At 54.1% G+C, this 24,303-nt stretch overlaps 1 protein-coding gene across 1 annotated transcript in view; it reads left to right on the top strand.

The window, feature by feature from the left end:
- SLC2A1 (solute carrier family 2 member 1) overlaps positions 1-24,303 on the top strand; it is a 28,102-nt gene that overhangs the window by 2,373 nt on the left and 1,426 nt on the right. The window contains exons 2-9 of the mRNA XM_079776192.1: positions 8,525-8,620; positions 20,414-20,574; positions 20,737-20,977; positions 21,584-21,746; positions 21,837-22,024; positions 22,264-22,368; positions 22,847-22,948; positions 24,073-24,276. Coding sequence (XP_079632318.1) covers positions 8,525-8,620; positions 20,414-20,574; positions 20,737-20,977; positions 21,584-21,746; positions 21,837-22,024; positions 22,264-22,368; positions 22,847-22,948; positions 24,073-24,276 — 1,260 coding nt within the window. The remainder of the gene's footprint in view (positions 1-8,524; positions 8,621-20,413; positions 20,575-20,736; positions 20,978-21,583; positions 21,747-21,836; positions 22,025-22,263; positions 22,369-22,846; positions 22,949-24,072; positions 24,277-24,303) is intronic.

Genomic DNA, 24,303 nt, shown 5'->3' with positions numbered 1-24,303 from the left:
AAATGAGTAGGAATTCCCAGACTCCTGGGACTTAGCAAGCTCTTTCTGGGCTCGGCAGGAGTCTCGAAGTTGGATTAGGCATAACTTGACAACTGAACCCCTTCTGTGAGTGGGAACAACATGTGTCCTCACAAAACTATGACCTTGGGCAAGTGGCTTCCCTCCGAGCTTTGGTTTCTTCCCTGTAAAATGGAGGTTCGCTCCCCTGTGGTGGATGCGGTGAGACAGGCCAGGGCCCCTAAATCAGAGCCGTGGCTATTTTAAGTGGAAACACCCTTAGTACGGCCTGTTTGGGTGCGCAGGCATTGTAAACATCTCCATGATGATCCTTGTCCCAGGCTGAGCCATTCAGGGACCCGACCCCACTTGCCCCAGAGCTGGGTCAGCCCCAAATCCCCCATAATCAGCTTGTGACTTCAGGGAGCTCAGCCTCCTGGTCACGGGGTGTTGCGGCCTAGAGCTCTGCTCTGGCTCCAAGGGTGCAGGCATCCAGTTCCCCCTCCCCCAGGCTGGCCGAGGCGGGGAGGCCGGGAACAAAGGGGAAAGTGTGTGCGGCACTGGCTTGGGACCCGCAGCCCCCCCCCCCCCCCCCCCCCCCGTGTCACTCCTGGGCAAAAAGGTGAAAAAGCCACTCAGTTTGGTAACCGGTGTCCCCAGGACAGTAGAGGCTGAGAAGGCATCTTACGGGCTCAGAGAGGCTGTGTCCAGGCCCACAGGCCCCGCCTGGCCACCAAAACAAACCTCCATTGTTACCTCCCTCCGTGGGAGGGGTGGAATAGAGCTGGAGGCTCTGCCATCCAGCCACCAGGCCAGGGAAGCAGTAGCTAATGCGTAAATGCTGGGGTTTTTCAGTAGCTGAGCAGGGCTCCAAGGTCTTGAATTTGGGCAGAATTAAGTATTTATCCTCTCCAAGACCACCTTTCTGGCTTTTGCCTCCCAAGGGCCTCGGCACCCTGGAAGTGGCGGGGGGAGAGAGCTTTTGCCAGATCCCAGTTTATGGAGCATTTGGCTACGGAGACCTCTGCTGGACAGGACATCTGCTCGTATCACCTAACCCGGAGCGGTCCGTCCGCCCCTCCCCAACCTCCCCACCCCCGTGGTAACATTTGGGAGTGGGGAGGAAAAGGGGGCCCCCTAGGCAACAGCTCCACCATCCGACCTCAGGCCAGCCACACCTCCTATTGGAACTCATTTCTTCAACTACCGCAGGAAAACAGTGCATACCTCTCTGGGTCAGGTTGTGGATTTTTTTTTTTTTTTTAATTATAGACGTATTGGAGGCAACCGTGGAGAAATATACAAAGTAAAAGAGTAAATGCCTTCCCCCATTGTAATAGTTTGCTGTTTACCCTCACACACCTCATTTTGTGCATGTGGATATGTGTGCCTGTAAGTGTAATTTTTATGTAGTTGGATCACACTTTCTACCCAGTTCTGTGCAGTCCTGCCTGGCCCACCACCCCTTAGAAGTAAATTCTTGCAGTATTTCTCTGCGTGTATAAGCAAGTACCATTGTACAAGCTAATTATCTTCCCTTTCTCTACACAAAATGTACATTCTATTCATTGTTTTGTACTTTGCTTTTTTCTCTGAAAAATCTACCCTGGGGCTCTATCCAGATCAAGTGCATACAGATGTGTTGCATTCTTTCCGACAGCTGCATAGTATTCCGTTACGGGCGTGTCCCATGATTACGAAATAGCACCCCCATCACTTTTTCTTCAAACCACTCATTACCTGATGTATCTTAGGTATTCATTTTCTGTCCTCGCCCTCAACTAAAATATCAAGTTCCAAAAAGGCAGAAATTTGGTGTATATTGCTGAATTCCCCATTGACTAGAATAGTGTTGGGAATATGCATCCAAGCATTATCCTTTCCTTAGTAATGTAATTTATTTTTTGTAGAAAACCTCTCTTATTGAGAACTGGAGGTCTTAGGGGAAAGGGCATTTTCAAGGTCACACAAGCGGGGATATTGGGACTTATATTTGTTTGCTGAGAGTGTCGTGGACCTTTGCCTGTCCCCATGGTCTTATCAAATTAAATTGACCAGAGTTGAACTGGTACCCATCTCACCACTGAAGGGCTACCTACCCCCTCTGGGGTGGCAGCTTCTCCAGATGTCCAGGTCCTGACCCAGGGCCCACACACACAGCCCAGGGAGTTAGTTGTTTGCATTTAACATCTCATTTTAGGAGAAACACCTTCTTACTTATTTAGGGAGAATGATTTGGTTTTGCCTGAAAGGCTTTGAAAATCCTGTGCCGTTTACATATTGAGTTTGCACATAGCAGTTCAGGGGACCTGGGGCTTAAAGTAGAAATTGGCAAACTTTTTCTGTAAAGAGCCAAATAGTAAGTAAATATCATCGGCTCTGTCACCATCAGCCACAATCACTCGTCCCTGTCATTGTCGCACAAAAACAGCCATAAACAATACATAAACCAATGACTGTGGCTGTGTTTCAATCAAACTATATTAATGCTCACTGAAATTTGAATTTATTACAATTTTCATGTATCACAAAATATTAGTCCTTCTTTTCCCCAGCTAATTAAAAAAAACGTAAAGCCCATTCTTAGCTGGCAGGCTGGATTCGGTCCACGGGCTGTTGTTGCCGACCTTGGAGCAAAATCCACCCAAGTAGCCAGGAGCTTGGGCCTGGGCTGTTCTGACTCAGAATGGGCAAGGCCCCGCGCTGCTGGAAGGGAATCTGACCTACATAGGAAGCACCAGGTAGAAACCTTGTTTCCTTCAGGGACCAGTACCCGGAAGTGAAGGGGGAGGACATGAGCAGGAAGGGCAGAGTTTGGCATCAGAGACCCCTCCCAGCTTGAAATTTCACAGAAGCCGAGGGATGTACCGGTACCCGTTTTTCTCTCTGAGCCTCCCATTTTCTCATCTGTGAAAGTGGGAGCAATCTCTCCCCAGAGTGTGTTCATAGTGGTTAAATTGGGATGTGTAAGCAGCCCTTGGGATGGTGCCTAGCCCCTTAACAGGTGCTGCAGGTGCTGCTAAATTCAGCAGCTCCCTCCTCTCCTCCCTGCTTTAAAGATTTATGAGTACTGCTCCCCACACACAAGAGATTGATCAGTCCCTTCTGCCTCCAGGGAGGCTCAGCCAGGCAAGTCCTGACTTCACTGGAAGGGTTGAAGCAAATGGCTTCAAAGGCAGTAAATGCTTGAGGTCCCCTGAAGGTCAGGCATTGGGCAATAGAACCCATTGCTCAGCTTTTAGAAGGAAAAGGTCAGAGAGGGCAAAACGCCAGCATAGGAATCCAAAGAACTCCAGTCCCAGCACCGGCTTTTGTTCGCTGGGTGTCCTGGGCCCCTGCCTCTGACCTTCTGCTCCCATTTATCACACAAGGGTTTTAAAGCTATTATGCAATTTCTTGGGCTTTTTTTTTTTTTTTAAATCCTCACCCAAGGATATGTTCATTGACCTTAGAGAGAGGGAGAGAGAGAGAAACGTCAATGTGAGAGAGAAGCACCGATCTGTTGTCTCCTGTACATGCCCCGACATGGGATTGAACTGGAAACCTAGGTCTATGCCCTGACCGAGAATCAAGCCCACAACCTTTTGGTATATGGGATGATGCTCGAACCAACTGAGCCACCCAGCCACGGCATTGGGCTTTTTTTTTCAATGCCCAGAATTTTGTTCACGTGAAATCTTAAAAAAGAAAGGTACAGGAAATAAATACAAAGGGAGCTGTCATGGATCCAGTAAGCCCCCACCCCCCAACCCCCGCCTCTTTAGAACTGGGGGCCAACCAGTTACAAAGGCTGTGTCCCATGCTCCAGTGCACCTGGGGAAGCCATGTGAGCAAGGGGGTGGGAGCAACATCCTGACTCCAAATGGCAGTAGCCACACGCCCTCCCTCTGCCAGTATCGACCAAGGTTCTGCTGAAGGCCAAGTCCGAGGAAGGGCACATAGCAGGTCAAAAGGCTATGCTGCTCGCCACGCTGCCTGGCCAGAGCCATCATCATCTCGATGTGTGGGAGGAGAGGTCCCAGGTGCTGACACCTCACCACTGGCTTCTGGGGGAGGGAGAGCTCTCGGCGAGGCTCTGGACCCCCAGAATTAGTATAGAGGTGACGAGGGATGGGGGTGTGATATCCCTCTCTGTGTGGGACCCTGAGCCTGAGCCTTTGCTGAACTGGAGTGTCTGTGGCACTCTACGGGTGTCAGGGTTAAACTCAGTTTGGTGGTCTTTCCTCTCCAGCCCTGTGGGTTGGGTAGGCCGTGACTGTTGGCCTGTTTCCACCTCTCAGAGCGGAGCTTTCCGTACTCATCGGAGGCCTGATAAATGGCCACGTTAAAGTCCGCGAGGATGAACACCGTTCTGGCAGAACAGATACACACAGAGCCAGTTTTGCCCAAAAGTGAAATTCAGAAGTGGTGGGTCTTTTACAAAGTTCCTGCGCTGTGTCCTACCCGGGGCACTCTAGGCCCATGCTTAATGAGTTCCCCGTCTAGTGGGTACACAGCAGGTGAGTATTCCCAACTACTTGGAGCAAAAGCTGGAGACTGGAGCAGACACAGCAAGGGCAAAGGCCTGGAAGAGTGTGGGTGTTCTAGAAGGTAGCCCCATCCCCAGGGGGTCTCAGGGTTGGGTTCCACATTACTACTGCACCCCTAAAAAGGGCTTCATAAGAAAACTGCAAGCTGTGGGGTTTGTACCCCTTCCCTAAGGCATCACCAACTTGTCCATTAGCTTGACACACACACACACACACAAAAAAAAAAAGCCAAAACCGGTTTTGCTCAGTGGATAGAGCGTCGGCCTGCAGACTAAAAGGTCCCAGGTTCGATTCCGGTCAAGGGCATGTACCTTGGTTGCGGGCACATCCCCGGTAGGGGGTGTGCAGGAGGCAGCTGGTGGATGTTTCTCTCTCATCAATGTTTCTAGCTTTCTATCCCTCTCCCTTCCTCTCTGTAAAAAATCAATAAAATATATTTTAAATAAATAAATAAATAAATAAAAATACATGTTGAATAAATGGATTTCATCACCATGTTTCAGTTCCAGCCACAGGGATGGTGGGGGCAGACGGTGCTATGGCAGCCCAGCCGAGGGTGGCTTCCCCTGGTTCCCTGATTCAGAAAACGCTTGTCAAGTGAACCCTGCGAGCTCTATGATGGGCACTGATTCAGACCTTGACAGCCACCCTGAAGGGAAGGAACTCTTGTCCCCATTTCCTATGTGAAGAAACCGAGGCCCAGAGCCAGGGCCACCACATATCCCAAGTCCAAGGTGAGGGGAAGCAGCTCCTTGCCCTTCAGCCTGCGTCTCCTGACCCCAAGTCCAGCAGTGATCAAGCTGGGTTTGGTGGGTGCAGTGGGGCGGGAGTGTGAGTGTGTGATCGGTGCCTACCAAAGTCATGGGCACCTAGCATCCAGCCACACTGAGCTCCTCCTGTTCAATCTGGGGCCTCCTTTCCCCCTGCACATACTGTTCTGTCTACCTGGAATGCAGTCTTGCCACCACCTTCCCCGCTTGGCAGACTCCCTGCGTGTCCTTCACGGCCCAGCTCCAGCGTCACCTCCCGAGAACCCATCTTTGACGGTCCCCAGGCAAAATTATAAGTCTCTCCGCCCAGGACTCCCACAGTGCCCTCTCCCACCGGCTGGTTGAAGCTCAGACCACACTCGCCTGTGCACTGGACCAGAAGCCTCTTCCTTGATGTCACGACCGGGCCCCGAGCGTGGGTCCCCGAGCGTTTTCGTAGGTCCTCACGCAGCCGCCTGCCTGGGTGGATGTGCATATAACTCAGGGCGTGGGCAGGCAGGTTTTCTAAAGCAGAGTTTGACCTTGACCTGCCAAATAGCGCAGTCCTTGATTCCTAGCAGCCGCCAGAGGCTACAACTGCTGGTCAGGGTCACAAGGGTGACCTCAGAGACTCAGGGAGGCCCCTGGAAGATCCTAGACAGACTGAAAACAGGGCCTGTGATAATCGTACTACTTCTCACAGAGCCCCTGCTGCAGCGTCGTTTATTCATGTGCTACCGGCATGATTTTTACCAGAGCACATCTCATCTGTATTATTTTTCACTTGCATTTTCATTTAAATTGCTTTGTTCTAAGTAATATGAAACTGCAGGGCTTATAAAAAATTCAAAAATGTGCAAAAGGGTATAAAAAGAAAAATCTCCCTTCCAATCTGCCTCTGCTACTCAGATCCCCTAAAATACCTTTCTTATGTGCCCTTAAATAAGTAGATATTTATATTCTCCCCCTCCCCCAGCCTTATTTACTTATTTATTTATTTCCCAAAAAGTAGCATACAGCACACTGCTCTGAAGCTTGCTTTTTTTACTTAATATATCTCGGTGTGTGTCCCAAGTTAATATCGCGTTATATAATTGGGCCACATTTTATTAAATCATAGGTTTGCATCGCTCATTTTATAGAGGTTTTTAAAAATATATTTTTATTAATTTTTAGAGAGAAGGAGAGAAACATGGATGCAAGAGCAAAGCATCCATCGCCCACCTCCTGCACACCCCCTACCAGGGATCAAGTCCACAACCCCAAGCATGTGCCCAGGGAATCGAACCACCGGCAACCTTTCAGTGCCCAGGACAACGCCCTACCAACTGAGCCACACTGGCCAGGGCTGCATTGCTTGTTTTATACTTACTGTTGTGTACTAGAGAAACATCTCTGTCCTACCATTTTTGTCACACTCTGGACAACCCAGTGGACAGCCCCAAGCTCACGCATGTGACTCACCAGGCAGAACGCTCTCACATGGTGAGGTTCAACAGCCACTGTTTAGCCCTTCCTCTGCCCATGCTCAGTGCCTTTCGGCATCCTCTTCCTCAATCCCAGTGGTCAACCTATGAATTGGGCTGGGCCGGGGCCCCCCAGAGGAGGTCTGTCAGGTACCCACCAGCCACTCAGACCTGACAGCCCTGGATCTGAAGGCTTCCTCGGGAGTTGAGAGAAGGGGACTCTGGGGGCCCTGGGGCGTGCTGAGTATGGGGTTGGGGTGAGCTGGGCAGGGAAGGACAGGGTTTAAAGGGAGTGCAGCCTGCCGCGAAGAAAGCCCCAGCATCCAGGATGAATGTCCAGAGTTTGGCCAGGAAGGGGCCAGGTGTGCTGGGGGGAAGGAAGGGGCCAGCGTTCACCTGGTGAACAATGGACTCTGAGCTTGTGCACTCGGGCTAGCCGAAGCCCCCTTCCTCTCTCTCGGCCTCTGTTGTGAAAACCTGGGCTTTCTCAGTCGTTGGCCTGATAGCAGAGAATGAAAAGACCACACTAGGAACATGTCTGATGAACAGCTAAGCCCAGTGCTATCTGTGAGGGCTGCATCTTGTTTCTGTGGGGAAACCGAGGCCCATCGCCAGGCGTGACTGAGCTGAGAGCCTCCCCTCCACAGGATGGCTCTGGACTGAGCTGCCAGCCCTCTCCTCAGGGCCCAGCCCGGGGTGGTGCCCACAGGTGTTCTTTGCTGTCCCTCCCCTGGCTCCGTTCTCTCACTACCAGTTAAGGGCCTGCCTAATGTCACATTTCTTGACTTCTTCGTTTTAAAAGAAAAAGGGAGTCCCTCTTGTAACAAGAGGGGCTCTTGCTACAAGGCACCGTCTCTCTAGCAAGGTGCCTTGTCAGCCAGGGCCCACCTGCCTGCTGCTCTCAGGCCCCCAGCTTCCAGGGGGCAGAAACCCACCATCATTTTTCTCCCCTTTGCCCATTGAAAACACTTGGCCCCACGCTTTTACTTGCCTCATGTCACGTACTTTTCCAAAGCACATTCCTGAACGGTATGTCATCTGTGTCCAAATAACCCCGAGGGACTCAAGGTCTGGGGATGGCTCCCGTGAGGGACACTAGGTGGGGAATCATGGAACCCTGAGCTCCAGCCTGGCTCTCTGTAGACCCCTGCGCGAGCTGGAACTCTTCTCTCCCTCATCTCTGCCTCTTGGGGCTCCGTTTCCCACTGTGCATGGAGGGAGGGAAGGATGGGCTCACATTTCCAATGCTGATCAGCCTGAAACTGTTCCCATTTTGCAGACCAGCAAACAGAGGGTCTGGGAGGAGTAGGCAGGTCGGCTAGAATCAGAAGCCAGCCCCTTTGGGTCCAAATCCAAGGCTCCCCTCCCCCGCCCATCTATGTAATTTCTCCCATGTGATTGGGTCCCCCTTTCATAGGGACATTGCTTCCTGGGCCTCCCAGTCAGTCTGGAGCCACCTGCACCCCATCATGGCTCCACCCAGAGGATGATACCCCAGAGAAGCCAAGGCCTGTCCATCTTTGGCCGAAACCGAGCTGCAGAGAGAGAGAAGACCCACATTCCCCCTCCGCCCCGGAATGAGTCTGGCCAGCCTGGTGTCTAGAAGTCGGGAGCGCCGGTTAGGGCACCTGCAGTCAAAAAGTGGCCAAGTTTCCTGGGAGAAAGGCTGGTGGAGCGCCAGGAGTCAGGCAAGATACCTGAGTGAGAGAACCTGCCAGCCCAGGCTCTGCCCTGTAGTAACCCGGCCCAGAGCTGCCTGTAACAGTGTGTTTTTTCTCCGCAGAAGCTGACCAGCACCCTGATGTTGGCCGTGGGAGGGGCAGTGCTTGGCTCCCTGCAGTTTGGCTACAACACGGGAGTTATCAATGCCCCCCAGAAGGTGAGTGCTCTGCTTTCCTTGGCTTATCAGCACCAGCTTGCACTGCACACCCTCTCACACACGCACCCTGCCTCTGAGGTGTCAGTCGTTTATGTCAACTCACCATCTGCCTCAGTATCCTCTTTTCTGGCCCCGAACAGGTCAGAGATTCTTATCATTGGCCTTAAATTCTTGGGGCTTCAGAATTCTAGAAGCTTGGGGCCTATAGAAACATGGGGTCTTAATAGGTCACCTTGAGCAACCTCCTGTACAACACAGACATTTGTAATAATCAGAGCAGCCCCTGGTAGAATGATGCTGCCTTTATGTGGTGCCTGGGGCTAGAGAGGGCTCTCATGGTGCTTACCTCACTTGCTGCTCACCTGCAGCCCTAAAAGGCAGGCAGGCAGCATCCACCATGCCCATCCTGCAGATGGAGAGAGTAGCCAGAGAGAAGGAACCTGTCTGGCATCACCCAGCTCGTCAGGGATGGAGCTGGTGTCCAGCACCAGTCTGCCGTGGAGCCCTCCTGGCCTGATGGTCCCTGAGCCTGTGCTCACACCCGTCCACTCACAGCACACTCCTTATAAGGCATCTCGTTCTAGGGTGAACTGCCTCCTCTCCCTGGAGGCCCTCTGCCAGTCAAAACACAAATGGCGTCTTGCCCTAGGGAACTGCAGGGGCTGAAGGCCTGTGCTTACTTCCTCTCCCCACAACGCATCCCAGATCTGTCCTCACTTGTTCACTTGAATGTCAAGTCTAGGAGGGACCCTGGTGATCACCTGCAGCCCAACCCACTAGCTTCAGGGAGGAGGGAAGAGGAAAGCAGTCAGGAAAGGGAACTGGACTGCATCCCTCCTCTACACCAGGCCTTCTGCACATGTTTCTGAGGTTGGGTGGTGATTTCCATTTTATGAACCTGAAAACTGGCCCTGAGCAGATGAGGGTGGATGGAATGACTAATGGTCTCAAGGTCATGTAGCTAGTCAATGGTGGAGTCAGAAGCCAAACGCTTGTTTACACGACCCCTTCCTGACCAACCTCCTTGTGAGTTCAAAATGCTGTACCTTCCTGGGGAGGACGAAATGAGAGTGGACATTCGTTGTTCAGGCTAGAAAGTGAGAGTAGCTAGCTCCCAAGGCTCTGGGGCCTGTTGGAAGAACAAGGCGGTGTCGGGAGTCAGAGCTGGGCCTCCTCCAAACAGGCGGAGGGTGGCTGTCAGAGCTACGCCCATGCTAAGGAGCAGGTCACAGGAAGGCCTGGCCTGCTGAGTCATGACGGGACTTTTCTAAGCTCGTCTGGAATGGGAACTGAGGGCCCATGCTTGGTACAGCCACAAGCCCTGCTTTGCTAAGTGCTCTGAACAGCCCTTGCCAAGGTGTGTGCCTCAGAGCGGGCTCCGTTTGGGAATCCTTACAGAGGGAAAATCTGTATCATTATAGAAGGAAGTTAAGGGCACATTGGGATCCCCTGGACACTCCCTGATTCTGACCTCATTGGTCTGGGCTTCTGTTTGGGCATCGAATTATTTTTTCTCTCTCTTTTTTTAAATTTAAATTCTTTATTGTTTAAAGTATTACATAAGGCTCCTTTTTCCCCTGTTGACCTCCCCCCAGCCACCCCCACACTCCTGGGCATAGAATTTTTAAAGCTCCCCAACTGATTCTAATGTGAAGCCAAAGTTGAGAACTATTGGATGAAGTGATGTCCTGACTGATCACATAGTGAGTTACTGACAGAACTAGGGCTCTGAGATCAGGACACAGGAAGTGTTTTCCAGAAACAACAGGGTGGGGCTGAGCAGGGCGCCTCCACCCTGCAGAGAGGGGAATAAAATGCCCAGAGGAGAGAAAGTCTGGTGCGTGACTTGGGTGAATGGGAGGAGAGAAAAGATTGGGAGGGCTACAGGTAAGCCAGAGCCTGGCCACCAAGGGCCTTGTGGGTAGGGTAGCTTTCATCTATAAAATATCCAGCCACGAGTATGGCATGGGACAGTCAGAATGGGCATGTGGGCCTGACCGGTGTGGTTCAGTGGTTGAGCATCTACCTATGAACCAGGAGGTCATGGTTCCATTCCCGGTTAAGGCACATGCCCAGGTTGTGGTCTCGATCCCCAGTAGGGGGCATGCAGGAAGCAGCCAATCAATGATGCTTATCAGTGATGTTTCTATCTCTCTCTCCCTCTCTGTCCTTCTCTGAAATCAATAATAACATATTTAAAAAAACAAAAAAAGAATGGGCATGTGCGCACTACCCTCTAGGACAGTGTTCGGCAAACTCATTAGTCAACAGAGCCAAATATCAACAGTACAATGATTGAAATTTCTTTTGAGAGCCAATTTTTTTAAACTTAAACTTCTTCTAATGCCACTTCTTCAAAATAGACTCTCCCAGGCCGTGGTATTTTGTGGAAGAGCCACACTCAAGGGGCCAAAGAGCCACATGTGGCTCGCGAGCCGCAGTTTGCCGACCACAGGTCTAGGGCAAGCTAGGGAATGTGGACTTTAGAATGAGGACAGTGGGGACCCATTAAAGAGGACAGAAGTAATCAGATTTGTATTTTAGGGAAATGATCCAGGTGTCTGGGGTATGGGATGGATCTGAACATGTGAGACTAGAGACTGGGAAACTGGTGAGAAGGCTGCTCTTGCAATAGGGGTAGAAAAACAAACACTGAGTAGGAAGGATGGGCAGGATTTGATCATCAGAGCAGTGTGAGGACAAGAGAGTAGGGCTTAAAAGTTGTTTCTAGGTTTCTGGCTTGGGGCACGAGCTGGTATGGGAGGCGCTGACAGGGCCTGTGGGCCGTGCAGGAATGGAGGTTTGGGATGACACCACCAGAGATGTACAAGACGCACTTGGACGTGGGGTCGGTTTCTTAGGTGGGTGGTCAGCTGGAGAAGAGTTACAAGTTGGTCATTGGTATCCAAATAGCAGGAGAGGAGAATGTTCTAGAGAGATTGGAATAAAGAGAGAAGTAAGGGCCAAGCCTCACTGATAGAAGAGGAGGATCCTAGGCAGGAGGAGAGCTGGCACTTTCAAGCTAGGAGACAAAAACCTCACAAGTCAGAGGAAGAATGGAAGCACCTGAGGGCAAGGATGTTGGGTTTTGCCCACGGCCACGACCTAGAGCAGAGCCTGTCCATCCATCGTAAGAGGCACTCGGGGAATAGTGGGTGGAGGAATGGAGTGAAGGAATGCTGTCAGGGCCCCAGAGGTCAGCCTGGACAAATCAGCCCCATATTTCTGGATGTGAAATATAAAGACTTCAGCCCTAGCTGGTTTGGCTCAGTGGATAGAGTGTTGGCCTGTGGACTGAAGGGTCCTGGGTTTGATTCCAGTTAAGGGCACATGCCCAGGTTTCGGACTCAATCCCCAGTGGGAAGGCAGCCAATCGATGATTCTCTCATCATTGATGTTTCTATCTCTCTCCCTCTCCCTTCCTCTCTGAAATCAATAAAAATATATTTTTTTAAGAAATATAAAGACTTCATTTTATTTTATTATTATCATCATCATTTTAATCTTTACCCAAGGATATTTTTCCATTGATTTTTAGAGAGAGGGAAAGACAGGGAGAAATATCGATGTGAGAGAAACATATCAATTGGTTGCCTCCTGCACGAGCCCCAACCAGGGCCCAGGCCAGGAGGAGCCTGTAACGAAAGTATGTGCCCTTGACTGGAATCAAACCCAGGACCCTTTGGTCCACAGGCTGACACTCTATCCACTGAGCCAAACTGGCTAGGGCAAGACTTCATTTTTAAACATGTAAGGAGTCAGCAGAGGAGGAGAGGGTGAGGAGGAGTGGGGAGGAGCTCCTCCAGGAGGAAGATGGTGGAGCAGAGGCCGAGGGGCTGCTTCTGGCCGGAGGGACTAATACTTCCGAGGTTGCGGATGTGGACAAATCCAGAGCAAAGTTCTCCAGTGCTTGGGGCCTCCGGTCTAATCGGAAATAGGTGGAAGGTGAGACCTGCTGTGGAAGACAGGTGGGGCAGCTGGCCAGGGCGTCTAGAAGGCCAGGTGGGCAGCACCGAGGGCCCAGCTGAGCCTATAAACAGTGCGTTTGTGGGCACCTGTCCAAAGGTCACTGAAGAAGCCAGCCTCTGAGGACTGGAGCCAGGGACCTGAGTGGTGGAAATTGATAACACACACCCTGAACCGAGCGGCACTTCCTGGGGTGCGCACTCGGGCGCTCCATCTATTTACTCTTGCACTTGACAAACACTTCTCACAAGCCTGGCCGCTGTTCCCCAACCAGAGGCAGATTAGAAGGGATAAGTTTAACACCCGAAGAGGGGAGAGTACGACACGAGTGAGAAATGAAGGCACAGCTCAGAGCAGGCTGGGCACGGGGATTCTGCAACTTCATTCAATAGGTAGGAGAGACAGGAAGCGTTTCTCGAAGGACTTGGCAGCTGCTCTAGACCTTAAAGCAGGGTGGGGAACCTTTTTTCAGCCAAGGGCCATTTGGATATTTATAACATCATTTGCAGGCCATACAACATTATCAGCTTAAAAATGAGCCTGCTATATTTGGTCGAACATTTAATGAACTCACCCCCAATGCCTTGGCAGGGTCAGACCAAATGATTTCTTGGGCCTTATACAGCCCACAGATTGGGCGTTCCCCACCCCTGCCTTAAACCTTAAACGGTGAGTCAGTCCCACGGGGAGGGTGTCCCAGGCGTGGGGACGGCTTGTGCGGAGACGCAGCGGCACGAAGTGTGTCCCTAATGCGGAATAGCTAACCGCCGGCACGGGTCAGGCCGACTGCCCGGTCTGTTGAGACCTTCTCTTAGGAAGCTGCGCGGGGCTGTCTGTCCAGGAGGACTACCACTGGTGGTAAGGATGCCGGGGCTGCTCTTAATCATCAGAAGCTCAGGCTCCTCCATAAAACAGCCCCAGAGGGCTTCCTCCTGGAAGTGGTTAATTAACCATAATATCATTTTAAATGTTTACAAAGCAACTCCCCATAAATTATCTCCTCACTGTAGCTTCCCAAGGTGGGTGGGACGGAGGCTGTAAAGTAGGAAACCAAGGCTAGTGAGGTCACCTGGCCAGGGGGAGAGAGGCTGAGCCTGAGGTGGACTCCAGGCCTCATACCTCCTTGACCCTCCGCTGCCCCACGTTGCATCGCCGTGACTCCTCCGTGCCAGGCCTCCTGTCTCCTGGGGGAGAAGGTGGGGGGGGGTGGGGAGGTGAGCCCAGCCACAGAGCGAATAAATGAACAAGGGCATCGGACTGGGTGGAGAAACTGCCTCTCCCCCCCGCATGTGGCTGAGCTGCCAAGAGGAATGACTAACGGCCATTTAGAAACCGTGAGTTCCTGGCCAAGGGACAGCGTCAGGCACGTCTAAGAATGAGGTACCCCCAGAAAACACACGGTTGGGCTGCCCCTCCTTGTTTGACAAAGGAGGAGCGTGACCTGGAGAGCCAGCAAGGTCTGCCTCGCCCGGGTGACTTGGTGAGCGAAAGTGTCCCAGCCCCAGCCCTCTGCCCCCTCAGGCTGCGCCTCTCCTGACCTGTGCCTAGATCCAAAGAGTCCTGGCTCCCCTCTCCCCTCTCCCCTTCCCCCTTCTCCACTAACACAGCCGCTTCCCTGCTTCCTGTGTGTCAGGCATTGTTCTCAGTGCTTTAGAAATCCTAATGCAATTGTTTCTTTCCATCACCCCATTAGGTAGGCACTATAGTCCCTCCTTTATAAGAAACTGGAGCACAGAGATGTTAAGCAGTTAAACCAGGGACACACAGGTAGTAAGAGGCAGAGCTGGGATTTGAATCCAAGGAGTCTGGCTCCAGTCCGCACCCTTGACCACTGTAGAAGCCCCGGCCGTTATACTGGAGTTCAATGAGCTCCGAAACACCCGTTCACACACCTCCAGCTGCTACCCAGCTGGTCCCTCCTGCTCTGACTTCCACGCCCAGCCAGGCTGAGTCACATGCAGACATTTCAACAGTTTACACAATTTCTTACGTTATTACACCCTGTCCCGGCTATATCATGCGACAGCTCTTCCTACCCCCAGCCTCTGCTGAGCCCCAGCGACACCGATGAATCAGACGGTGCTCGTGTTGACGTTTAGTCTAGAGGGAGCACATAGTACCTTGTGGTGACTTCCTCGGGGCAGTAATGGAAATGTGGACCGGCCAGTGGGAGCAGAGAAGGGGGAGGGAGGGGCCATAGAGCAGGGTGTTCTCAACACTAGACATTGGGGGCCCCGTGCATTGTAGGATGTCTGGCAGCACCCCTGATCTGTGTGTGCCCACTCGGTGCCAGTAGTAAGCCACCAGCGTGACAACCAAAAATGGCTCTGCACATTGCCAGATGCCCTCTGTTTGAGAACCAGAGACAGAGAAGGAGGGCGGTTATCAGGAAGGCTTTCCAGGAGAGTGTTAGTGCCTTTTCTGAAAGATGGTTAGCAGCTCCCCAGGGAGAAGGCAGAGCAGCAGCACAAAGGAAAATGCAGAGGTGTGGGGTACCATGGTAGGTGGGGGTACCCCAGTAGCATGGGGGAGTTGTGTGGGCGGAGGAGACACTTCATTCATCCTGAGTTAAGAAAGGCTGTCTGCAGGGGAGACCCCAGAGGCCAGGCACCCGTGAGGAGGCCAGAGCCAAGGCCTGGCTGGGTTTGGAGAGGAGCCAAGTCTGGGCTCTTCCTGAGAAGCAGCCTGGGTGGTCCAGGCCTCTGCTGCTGGGTGGGGCCCAGCTTCTAGCTCCACCTGCGGCCCAGGGGACGCAAGGGGCAGGGTTCTCTGTCCAGCCCCACCTGTAGCCTCTGGCTCTGAACCACCAGCTGGCCCTGGGGTGTGGCTGAGAGTTGCTATAGAGACATAAGCTCCGGGTTGAGGATGGGGTGCAGCTCCAGCTGTGGGGATGTGGCGGGGAGCGGGGGGGTGGGGAGAAAGGGAGAACAGGAAGTAGGGGTCAAATTCAGACTGAGGGACTAAATTGAAGGAGCTGGCCCTTCTCCTAACTGGAGCTCCAAGCTTGGCTGGCTGATTAACCCCTTCATCCCCACAGTAATATCTCCGAGAGAGAAGAGAAGGTTGAGAGGGAGCTCTGAGTCTCTCTCAGCATGATCTAGAAGACGCAGGCCTCCTGAGCTAGAAGGATGTCTGCAGGGAAGGATGGTGAGACAGCCAGAGGTTCCAAAACACATACCCCTTCTATTGGTAGTCGTCTAGAGTTCTAGATCAAGGTTGGCAAGAAGGCCAAATTCAGCCAGCAGCCTGTTTGTATGGCCCATGAGTTAAGAATGTTTTTAATTTACGTTTTTAAATGATTAGGGGTCGGGGAGGAGAAAAGGAAGCAACAGGGGCCATATGTGGTCTGCAGACCCTAATATTTCCTATCTAGCCTTTTACATGAAATGTTTACCAACCCTGCTCTAAACTGTGACATGTATGCTTCCCGCTGTAAGGGAACTCACTCCCTGTCAGTGAGTGAACACATCCTGTAAAGCCATGAAAGCTGTCTTTTTCTCCTGGGCCGACTCTGTACACCGGGAGAGTCTGAGGCTAGAGCTTTCCTTCGGGTTCTTGTCTACAGTATACATTCCTAAGGGTAATGCTTCGTCTTCCTGCACTTTGCAAATGGCAAACCTCTGAAAGTGGTGGGTCCTCAGAGACGAGCGGTGATGCAAGTAACAGCTTACTCTGTGTGCCAGGCAGGGTCCTCCACCTCATGCCAGGGCAGGGAGGAAGTCAGAACTTCCTCTGTAGACAGCAGACATGTGGTCCATCACCCACAGTTGCTTGGGTGTGGGGGCAGGAGAGGATAATTCCCAACGAGTCAGACATGACGCAAGCCTCCCTCCCCCACCCCATGCTTATTTACCCTGGACAACTGCTAGGGTGAGAAATAGCTTTTAACTGGAAACCAAGGGATCGCACCTGCCCAGAGCCAACCCACTTCTCCATGCGGGCCCCTATAGTGTCACCGAGCGGGCCACTCTAGTTCAATGAGGGAACAACTGGACAGAGATCTCTAATAGCCCCCACTCCTGACAGTCCCCCCTCAAAGGACCCTCCTTTTCTCCCCAGAATGCATGTGCTCGCACAGACCCTTGGCAGGGTGCAGAGGTTGGGAATGAGCTGTAAGGGAGTGGAGGAGGAGAGGGACAGCTGAGCCTGGGCATTGGATGGGCAGGGCTCCGCCTGCCATGTTGGGGAGTCATTATGAGAAGAGGACTCTGGCTTCCGTGGATGGGAGGAGTCAGGAGCAGAATCCAGGAGAGACCCGGGGCAGATGTTGCGTGAGTAGAGAGTAGGACCATCCTTGAGGGGCAAGTGCAGAACTGACAGGAGCTGGTGATTGGTTCGATGGAGGGCATGGCAGGGTCCAGGTTGTCTGCCAGGCTTGTGACGAGCACGTGGGATGAGAGCACATGAGGTGGCATGTTCAGAAGAAGCCTGAGCCAGGCCTCTCCTCAAACATGAGCCGGGCCAAGGATGTTGCCAGTAAACATGTTGTGCAGATTGGATCTGTGGGATTCTTTTAGGGGGGTAGTAAGTAGGTTCTTCTTCCCTTCGGGGTACCCACCCGCTGCAAGGGTGGGTGCTGAGGGCAGTAACTGGATGGAAGCAGTGATCCCAGGACCTCTCTCATTCTTCTGACTCTCCAGGGATCTCCCTGCCTTTCCTGGGCCAGAGCCAGCTTTGAGCACCACGTGGGGCATGGACCCGCAGGGGCCAGGGGACACACAGCCCCCACACCGGCAGCGGGAATGGAAAGCAGGGCATAGCTTCTTCCCAGAACTAGCAGGTCTCAGAGCAAGAGGCAGGACTCCACTGCACAGCCTCAGCTTGGCCAGGAAGTGCTGCTGCGGGGGGAGAGGATGAACCTGGGGCCCAGGTGGAGGGCTGGGCTGCTCACCTTTTCTCAACCCCATAAAGTAGCCTGAGGAGCAGAGGGGCCCATGAGCCGTAGAGGAGCCAGTCCTGCATGAGGTTTGGTCCCTCTGGCTTGCCACTACAAGCAGGAGACTTAACTGGGGGTGGGGGGAGGGGGTCCAGTAACACCTCACTTGCACATGGTCCTCAACATCTCCGGCCAGCCCCAAGGAGAGGTTTACAGACCTGAAATGCCCAGACAGACACCTCAGCCTGTATCCTTCGGCTCATTTTAGGTAGTAGGTCCTTACTCCTCCCTTACCTGTTGACTCTTTGTGCACAATTCAGACAAGTTCCATTTGCTGACTTCTTGGCAGAATCTAAAACGATGGTGTGGGGAGTTCTGTGCTCGAGCATCGGAACCACAGGAAGCTTCTGAGAGCTGCAGCAGGCACAACACCTCTCCCAGTTTATAGGTCCGGTTGCTGAGGGCAGCAGAGAGAGTGACAGGAGGGAGAAGGGCTTCCCCCAGATGACAGGTCAGGAGAGTTGGGGGCCTCAGAGGCGTGTCGTTTATCTGGACAGCACCCTCATCCAGGACAGCTTGTTCTCCGGGCTGATAAATGGGGCATTCCTGTTCCTGGCCAGCCCTCCTCCGGGGTGGCTTTGTCCCTGGAAGAACACAGGCACTCTGTTCTGTTCTGTGTGTTGAAACCCGCCTTCTCTCTGCCCTCAGAAGAAGCAGGGGTTTCCAGAAGGAGAGCCTAAGGCCCTCTCTTCATTGACTCCTTCCTTCACTCCTTCCTTCCTGGCACCAGCTCTGGGAAAGGCCCTGGTGTGAATCCACTGAGGCCCCTGTCCTCCGGGAGGACAGACTTCTGGGATCCCTTGAGCTGGATCTCAAAAGGTTTTAGTGTGGTAAGGCAGGGTGGGCCCTCCCGGCAGAGTAACCACGGGGGTGGGGACGTGGTGCGCAGGGCTAAGGTAGAGGCATGGGTAGGTGGGAGGTTGGACTGATAGCTGGCAGGAGCCCTGATTTGAGTTGTGGAATGCAGGCTTTGTTAGACTTTGTCAATGGTCTGCACCTCCCTCGGGTCAGTCCTGGAACGTGGAGGGGTCCCTTGGCTCAGGGATGGTGCCAGGTACCATGTAAGCACCGTTAAGGATCCTGCATTAATTTCCTGCAGCGCTACAAAGTAGGTATTTCCAATGTTGTCATTTGAGATGAGATCATTAGTCCTTGATCACGCTGGAGATAAGGACAGAGCTGGGACTGCACTTGTGTCTAGGTCCCTAACCCTGTACTGTCCGGCTTCCCTGGGATAAATACGCAGATCATTGAAGCTGCCTCTCCCCTCCCCCCACTCCCCATGTCCCCTATCCTAACTCCCTAGAGCCCAGCCTGCCAGGTGTCTCCACACCTGAGACAGATAATGGCAGCAGGGCAGAAAAAAAATGGCTAGTGGCCAAGGAGCCACTGGAACCTCAGGGCCAGGCCCAGCATACTCAATGGCATTCCTGGGACTGTCGGCCTCCGTTTCCCCTTTGGCAGTTGTGCCTAACCACACCCTCCTCTTCTCCTAGCCCCCTAGGACTTGGGAGGGTGAGGGAGGCCAAGGGCAGGGCCAGTGGAGGGTGTATAAGAGATGCATCTGCTGTGTGTGCATGAACTTGCAGCATGATGCAGTGAAGGGTGCTGGGATGGGCATGGAGTTGTTTGAGCTGCAAGTGGTGAGGGGAGGAGGGGCATGCAGGTTTGTGACTGGCTGATGCCAGGAATGTTCAGGTGACGTGGGCATGAATATGTGTGTGAGATCTGTGTGCACAGGAAGCTGCTTCTGGGTACATTGGGCCTGTGCCCAGCTGCACATGTGGCTGGGGAGGTCTGGCCAGTCCCGTGGCCCTAGGTGTGTGTCTGCGTGTCCTGGAGTTAGAGAGAGAGTGTGCTCAGGCATAACCGGTACCTCCTGCCTGTCACATTCCTGGGATCTGGCCAGGCCCTCCCCTGGGGAGGGACAGGGCTGGCGGGCAGGCCTGTGCGAGGACAGATGGCTGCAGTTCCTAGAACTACTTCCTCGTCCTAGCCTTTCCTGTGTTTCCCAGCTGGGCACCTGGGAGAGGGGAGGAGGCCATAGGGCCTTCACGATGGGACTTCCAGCCCAGCCACAAGGAGCTGGGAGACAAAAGAGCGGCAGCGTGAGTCTCACGAGCGTGGCTTGTGTGCAGGTGGGGCACACCGGGCCCTGAGTGCAGAGCCAGTGAGCCGGGCCTCTGGAATGGCAGAACCTGTCTGTCCAGCTGTATTTCCTCCCCAGCAGGGGGGCTGGGAGAGGACCTGGTGACAGGAGCTGGGGCCTTAGGTACCTTGAGGAGAAAGAGGCAAGGGGGAAGGAGCACTTGCTCTCAACACCCCGCTCTATGCCTGGACTTCCTCCACTGGGCATCTGCCATCGTCCCCAGCAGGTCCTGCTGAACATGCACAACCCCACAGGGCACGGGGCACCATGCCCGGGAGTAGGAGAGCGGGGGGTGGAGCCCAGCCCCTTGTTTCTCACCTGGGAAACTCAGCCCCGCAAATGGGGAGCGACTTGGCTCAAGAGCATGCAGTAGACCTGGCTGTTGTGACGGTGGTTGAGCTCAGCCCATGAACCAAGAGGTCATTGGTTCAATTCCCAGTTGGGGCGCATGCCCGGGTTGCAGGCTTGATCCCCAATTGGGGGGAGGAGGGGCGTTCAGGAGGCAGCCAATCAATGATGTTTCTCTCTCATCGATGTTCTGTCTGTTCTCCCTTCCTCTCTCTCTAAAAATCAATAAAAACATTTTTTTTAAAAAAAGAAAATGCAGTGTATTTGGGGCCTGGCCAGGTACTGGGCCCTCTCCAGCATCCTGTAGTAAAATGGCCATCCTTGAGGGGCAAGTGCCAGGGAAAAGAACCACTGGGTCCTGGCCTTGCCCACCAGGCTGCTTCTCCCCCTGCAGGTGATTGAGGAGTTCTACAACCAGACGTGGTTCCGCCGCTATGGGGAGAACATCTTGCCCACCACGCTCACCACGCTCTGGTCCCTCTCCGTGGCCATCTTCTCCGTAGGGGGCATGATCGGCTCCTTCTCAGTGGGCCTTTTTGTTAACCGCTTTGGCCGGTGAGCAGAGGGGTCCTGGCCCTGCCCAGGGTGTCCCAGATGGGTGTGGGGGTTGGGGGAGATGTCCCTGCCTATTCCAGGATATTCCCTATGACCCAGTCCTTGGGCAGTCTGGGGGATCAAAGGACCCACCTGACCTATGACCCCCCCCCCAACCCCCAGGCGGAACTCGATGCTGATGATAAATCTGCTGGCCTTCATGTCCGCTGTGCTCATGGGCTTCTCGAAACTGGGCAAGTCCTTTGAGATGCTGATCCTGGGCCGCTTCATCATTGGTGTGTACTGCGGCCTGACCACGGGCTTCGTGCCCATGTACGTGGGGGAGGTGTCCCCAACGGCCCTTCGAGGGGCACTGGGCACCCTGCACCAGCTGGGCATCGTTATTGGCATCCTCATCGCCCAGGTGAGTGGGGCAGGCTCGGCCCCCACCCCACAGCTCCAGTGGCTCTTGAAAGTGTGTCCAGACAGCACCTGACTAGACCTCTCACCCCACCTCCCACAGCCCTGCCTCATGGGACAGCCTAGCACAGGTCCCAGAGGACACGCCACCACTCATGGTTCCCCCATGGGCCTCTGGCAGGAGAGCAAGTCCATCCCCGCTGGCTCCGCCTCCGTCCTCACCTGGGGATCCAGCCTCAGGCACGGAGGTTGCTCGCCTTGCCGGGCTCTGTCATGGCTGCAGGCCCCCGTGTCTTCACTACACTACCCCCCTCTCGGGCTTTCTTTCCTGTTCCCGTGCCTGAAAGGCCTGTGGGCGAGTGGCAGCCCCATTCCCTGTGCCATTTGTCCTCTCACTAGTGCCGGGAAGCAGGTCCTGCTTTCCTCCAAATGAGGGAATTGAGGTCAGAGACCTCGAAGCCTCACATTAGGGGCAGAGCCTCGGAGCCGGCGCCCTTTCCCTAAAGCAGCGGCGGACACAAAGCCGGCCAAGGCCCCTGGGTGCAGGGGGCTGGTTGTGGGGCCAGGGCAGGAGTGCTCACAGCCGCTTCCTCCGACCCTGCTTCCCCAGGTGTTCGGCCTGGACTCCATCCTGGGCAACAAGGAGCTGTGGCCCCTGCTGCTGAGCATCATCTTCATCCCAGCCTTGGTGCAGTGCATCATGCTGCCCTTCTGCCCCGAGAGCCCCCGCTTCCTGCTCATCAACCGCAATGAGGAGAACAGAGCCAAGAGTGGTAAGGGCAGGGCCCTGCCCTCCTCCCCATCCCCCGCCCTGGCCTTCTTCCTGCTCTGAGCCACCCCCGCCTCCCCTCCGCTCCCTCCAGTGCTGAAGAAGCTGCGCGGAATGGCAGACGTGACCCGAGACCTGCAGGAGATGAAGGAGGAGGGTCGGCAGATGATGCGGGAGAAGAAGGTCACCATCCCGGAGCTGTTCCGCTCGCCCCTCTACCGCCAGCCCATCCTCATCGCCGTGGTGCTGCAGCTGTCCCAGCAGCTGTCGGGCATCAACGCTGTGAGTGCCCCGCACCCACCTTCCTGTGGCCCCAGCCAAACCCTGTGGTCAAGTACATGCTGTGAACGGAGCCCAAACTTCAAATAACAAACAGGCCCCTGCCAACGGGGCTTTCCTTATCACCAAACTGGTGCAGCGTCCCCTTCATCCTGTGCTCACCCTGTGTCCTGTACCCCCCAGGCCAGAGACGGGAGAGGCCACAGCGCCCGGCCCAGCACCAATGACTTCTCTGTCCCTAGGTCTTCTATTATTCCACGAGAATCTTCGAGAAATCGGGCGTGAAGCAGCCTGTGTATGCCACCATCGGCACCGGCATCGTCAACACAGCCTTCACGGTCGTGTCGGTGAGTCTGTGCCCATCCTTGCCCGCCCCCGGTCGGCAGCCAGGGTCCAGCTTAGTGCTTCTAGGCCTCATGACTGAATGGCAGCGTTGACTGCGAGCCAGGCATGTGTCATGTGCTCCCTGAGTGCTGTGTCATTTCATCCTCAACTCGTCAAGCTCATTACGCATATCAAACAGCTGATGACACTGATGCTCAGAGAAAAGTGATGCTTGCCCACGGTCACAGTCAGGGTGCTCAGCTCTCTGGCTCTCCAGGGCCAGCTCTCAGCCCCTTTGCTGCTGTCGGGCTTTAGGGCCAGCCTCCCTTCCCTCACTCCCTGTGTGGCCCCCAAGCCGAGTCCCCGGGAGGAGGTGATACCATCTTCCCTTGGTCTCTGCAGTGCCACGTGGCTTTCCCACTCTTGGGGCGAACCTCTGGGTGGGGGGTTCAGAGTGGCACCATGTGGTGGGGGTGGCACTAACATTCTCTCTGCCCACAGCTGTTTGTGGTGGAACGAGCTGGCCGGCGGACGCTGCACCTCATTGGCCTGGCTGGCATGGCGGGCTGTGCCGTGCTCATGACCATCGCGCTGGCATTACTAGTGAGTTGCCACACTGTGGGGACAAGGTGGCAGGGGTGGGTACAGAGCTCACAGGGGCTTCTGATCCCAAAGTGCCTACCTCAGCCCCAGCCTGGCCATCGGCACCAGAGGCTGGGGTTGCTGATCTCCCTAGTTCTGCACTCTACCCACGCATATCCTGCCCTGAGCTGGCTCCTCCCTGCACGGAGCTGTCTCACCACAGCACTCCAGCCGCAGACCCCAAGTTCCCTCTCCCCGCGAGTTGCTTTGCCCAAGGCTAACCCTTTAAGTGTCTTCATCTGTAGCCTCAGTTCATCTTTAGAACAGTCCTAGAAGGTATTGCCCTCCTCACCAGAGGTGTAGACACATGCCTGATCTCACTCAGTTCTCACAACTCAGTGTAGTTCAGTCAGTAGTCAGTCCCATTTTACAGGTGAGGAAACCTAGTCCCAGTGAGGTTAGTGATGCAGCAGATGAAGGACAAAGTCAGGCATTGACCTCGGGTCTGCTGGCCGCAAGCCCTTGACTGAACCCCTGTGATAACCTGTGCCAGGCACTTCACATACTCAAACGCTCATTTGTCCAACCTCTGCACAAGGAAAGCGCCAGTACGCCAGTTTTACAGCGGAACCAAGACTTAGAAAGTCCTATGATTCCTAAGCGGTCCGGCACACAGCGATGAGTGGCAGATCTGGGTTCTGAGCCAAAACCCATAACCTCTTCTGTGGCCTCCTCGAGGTGGGAATGATTACATATAGAACCACATGTCTGAGGCCTATGCTGTGCCGACCTTGAGCTGGGTGCCTTGCAAGGCTTCTAACACCCACTACAGAAATGTCCTTCCACCTCCTCCTGCCACAAGCAGACTGGCTTGCACCCAGAGCAAGACCACAGGGATCTCTTCTGAGCACTCCTGCATGCACAACCATGACCATTCCCAGAGGATAGATGAGCTCACAACCACCATGCAGGGCGTAAGTCATTTTGTTCCAATGAGGAAACTGAGCCCCAAGGCAGGGTACTTAACTCACTCTGCAAATCCAGGATCAGCCCCAGGCCTCCTGCTGTCCAGCCCCGCCCGCCTCTGCAGTTTGTCTCCTGAGGCTCCAATCTAACTTTCCTCCTCTCTCTCTTGTCCTCAACAGGAGCAGGTGCCCCAGATGTCCTATCTGAGTATCGTGGCCATCTTTGGCTTTGTCGCCTTCTTTGAAGTTGGTCCTGGCCCCATCCCATGGTTCATTGTAGCCGAACTCTTCAGCCAGGGTCCTCGCCCGGCTGCCTTTGCTGTTGCTGGTTTCTCCAACTGGACCTCAAATTTCATTGTGGGCATGTGCTTCCAGTATGTGGAGGTGAGAACCCCCATGGTCTCTACACAC

This window comes from Cnephaeus nilssonii (genome assembly GCF_951640355.1).
Source record: "Cnephaeus nilssonii genome assembly, chromosome: 7".
Lineage (NCBI taxonomy): Eukaryota > Metazoa > Chordata > Mammalia > Chiroptera > Vespertilionidae > Cnephaeus > Cnephaeus nilssonii.
This window is presented reverse-complemented; position numbering and strand designations above follow the sequence as displayed.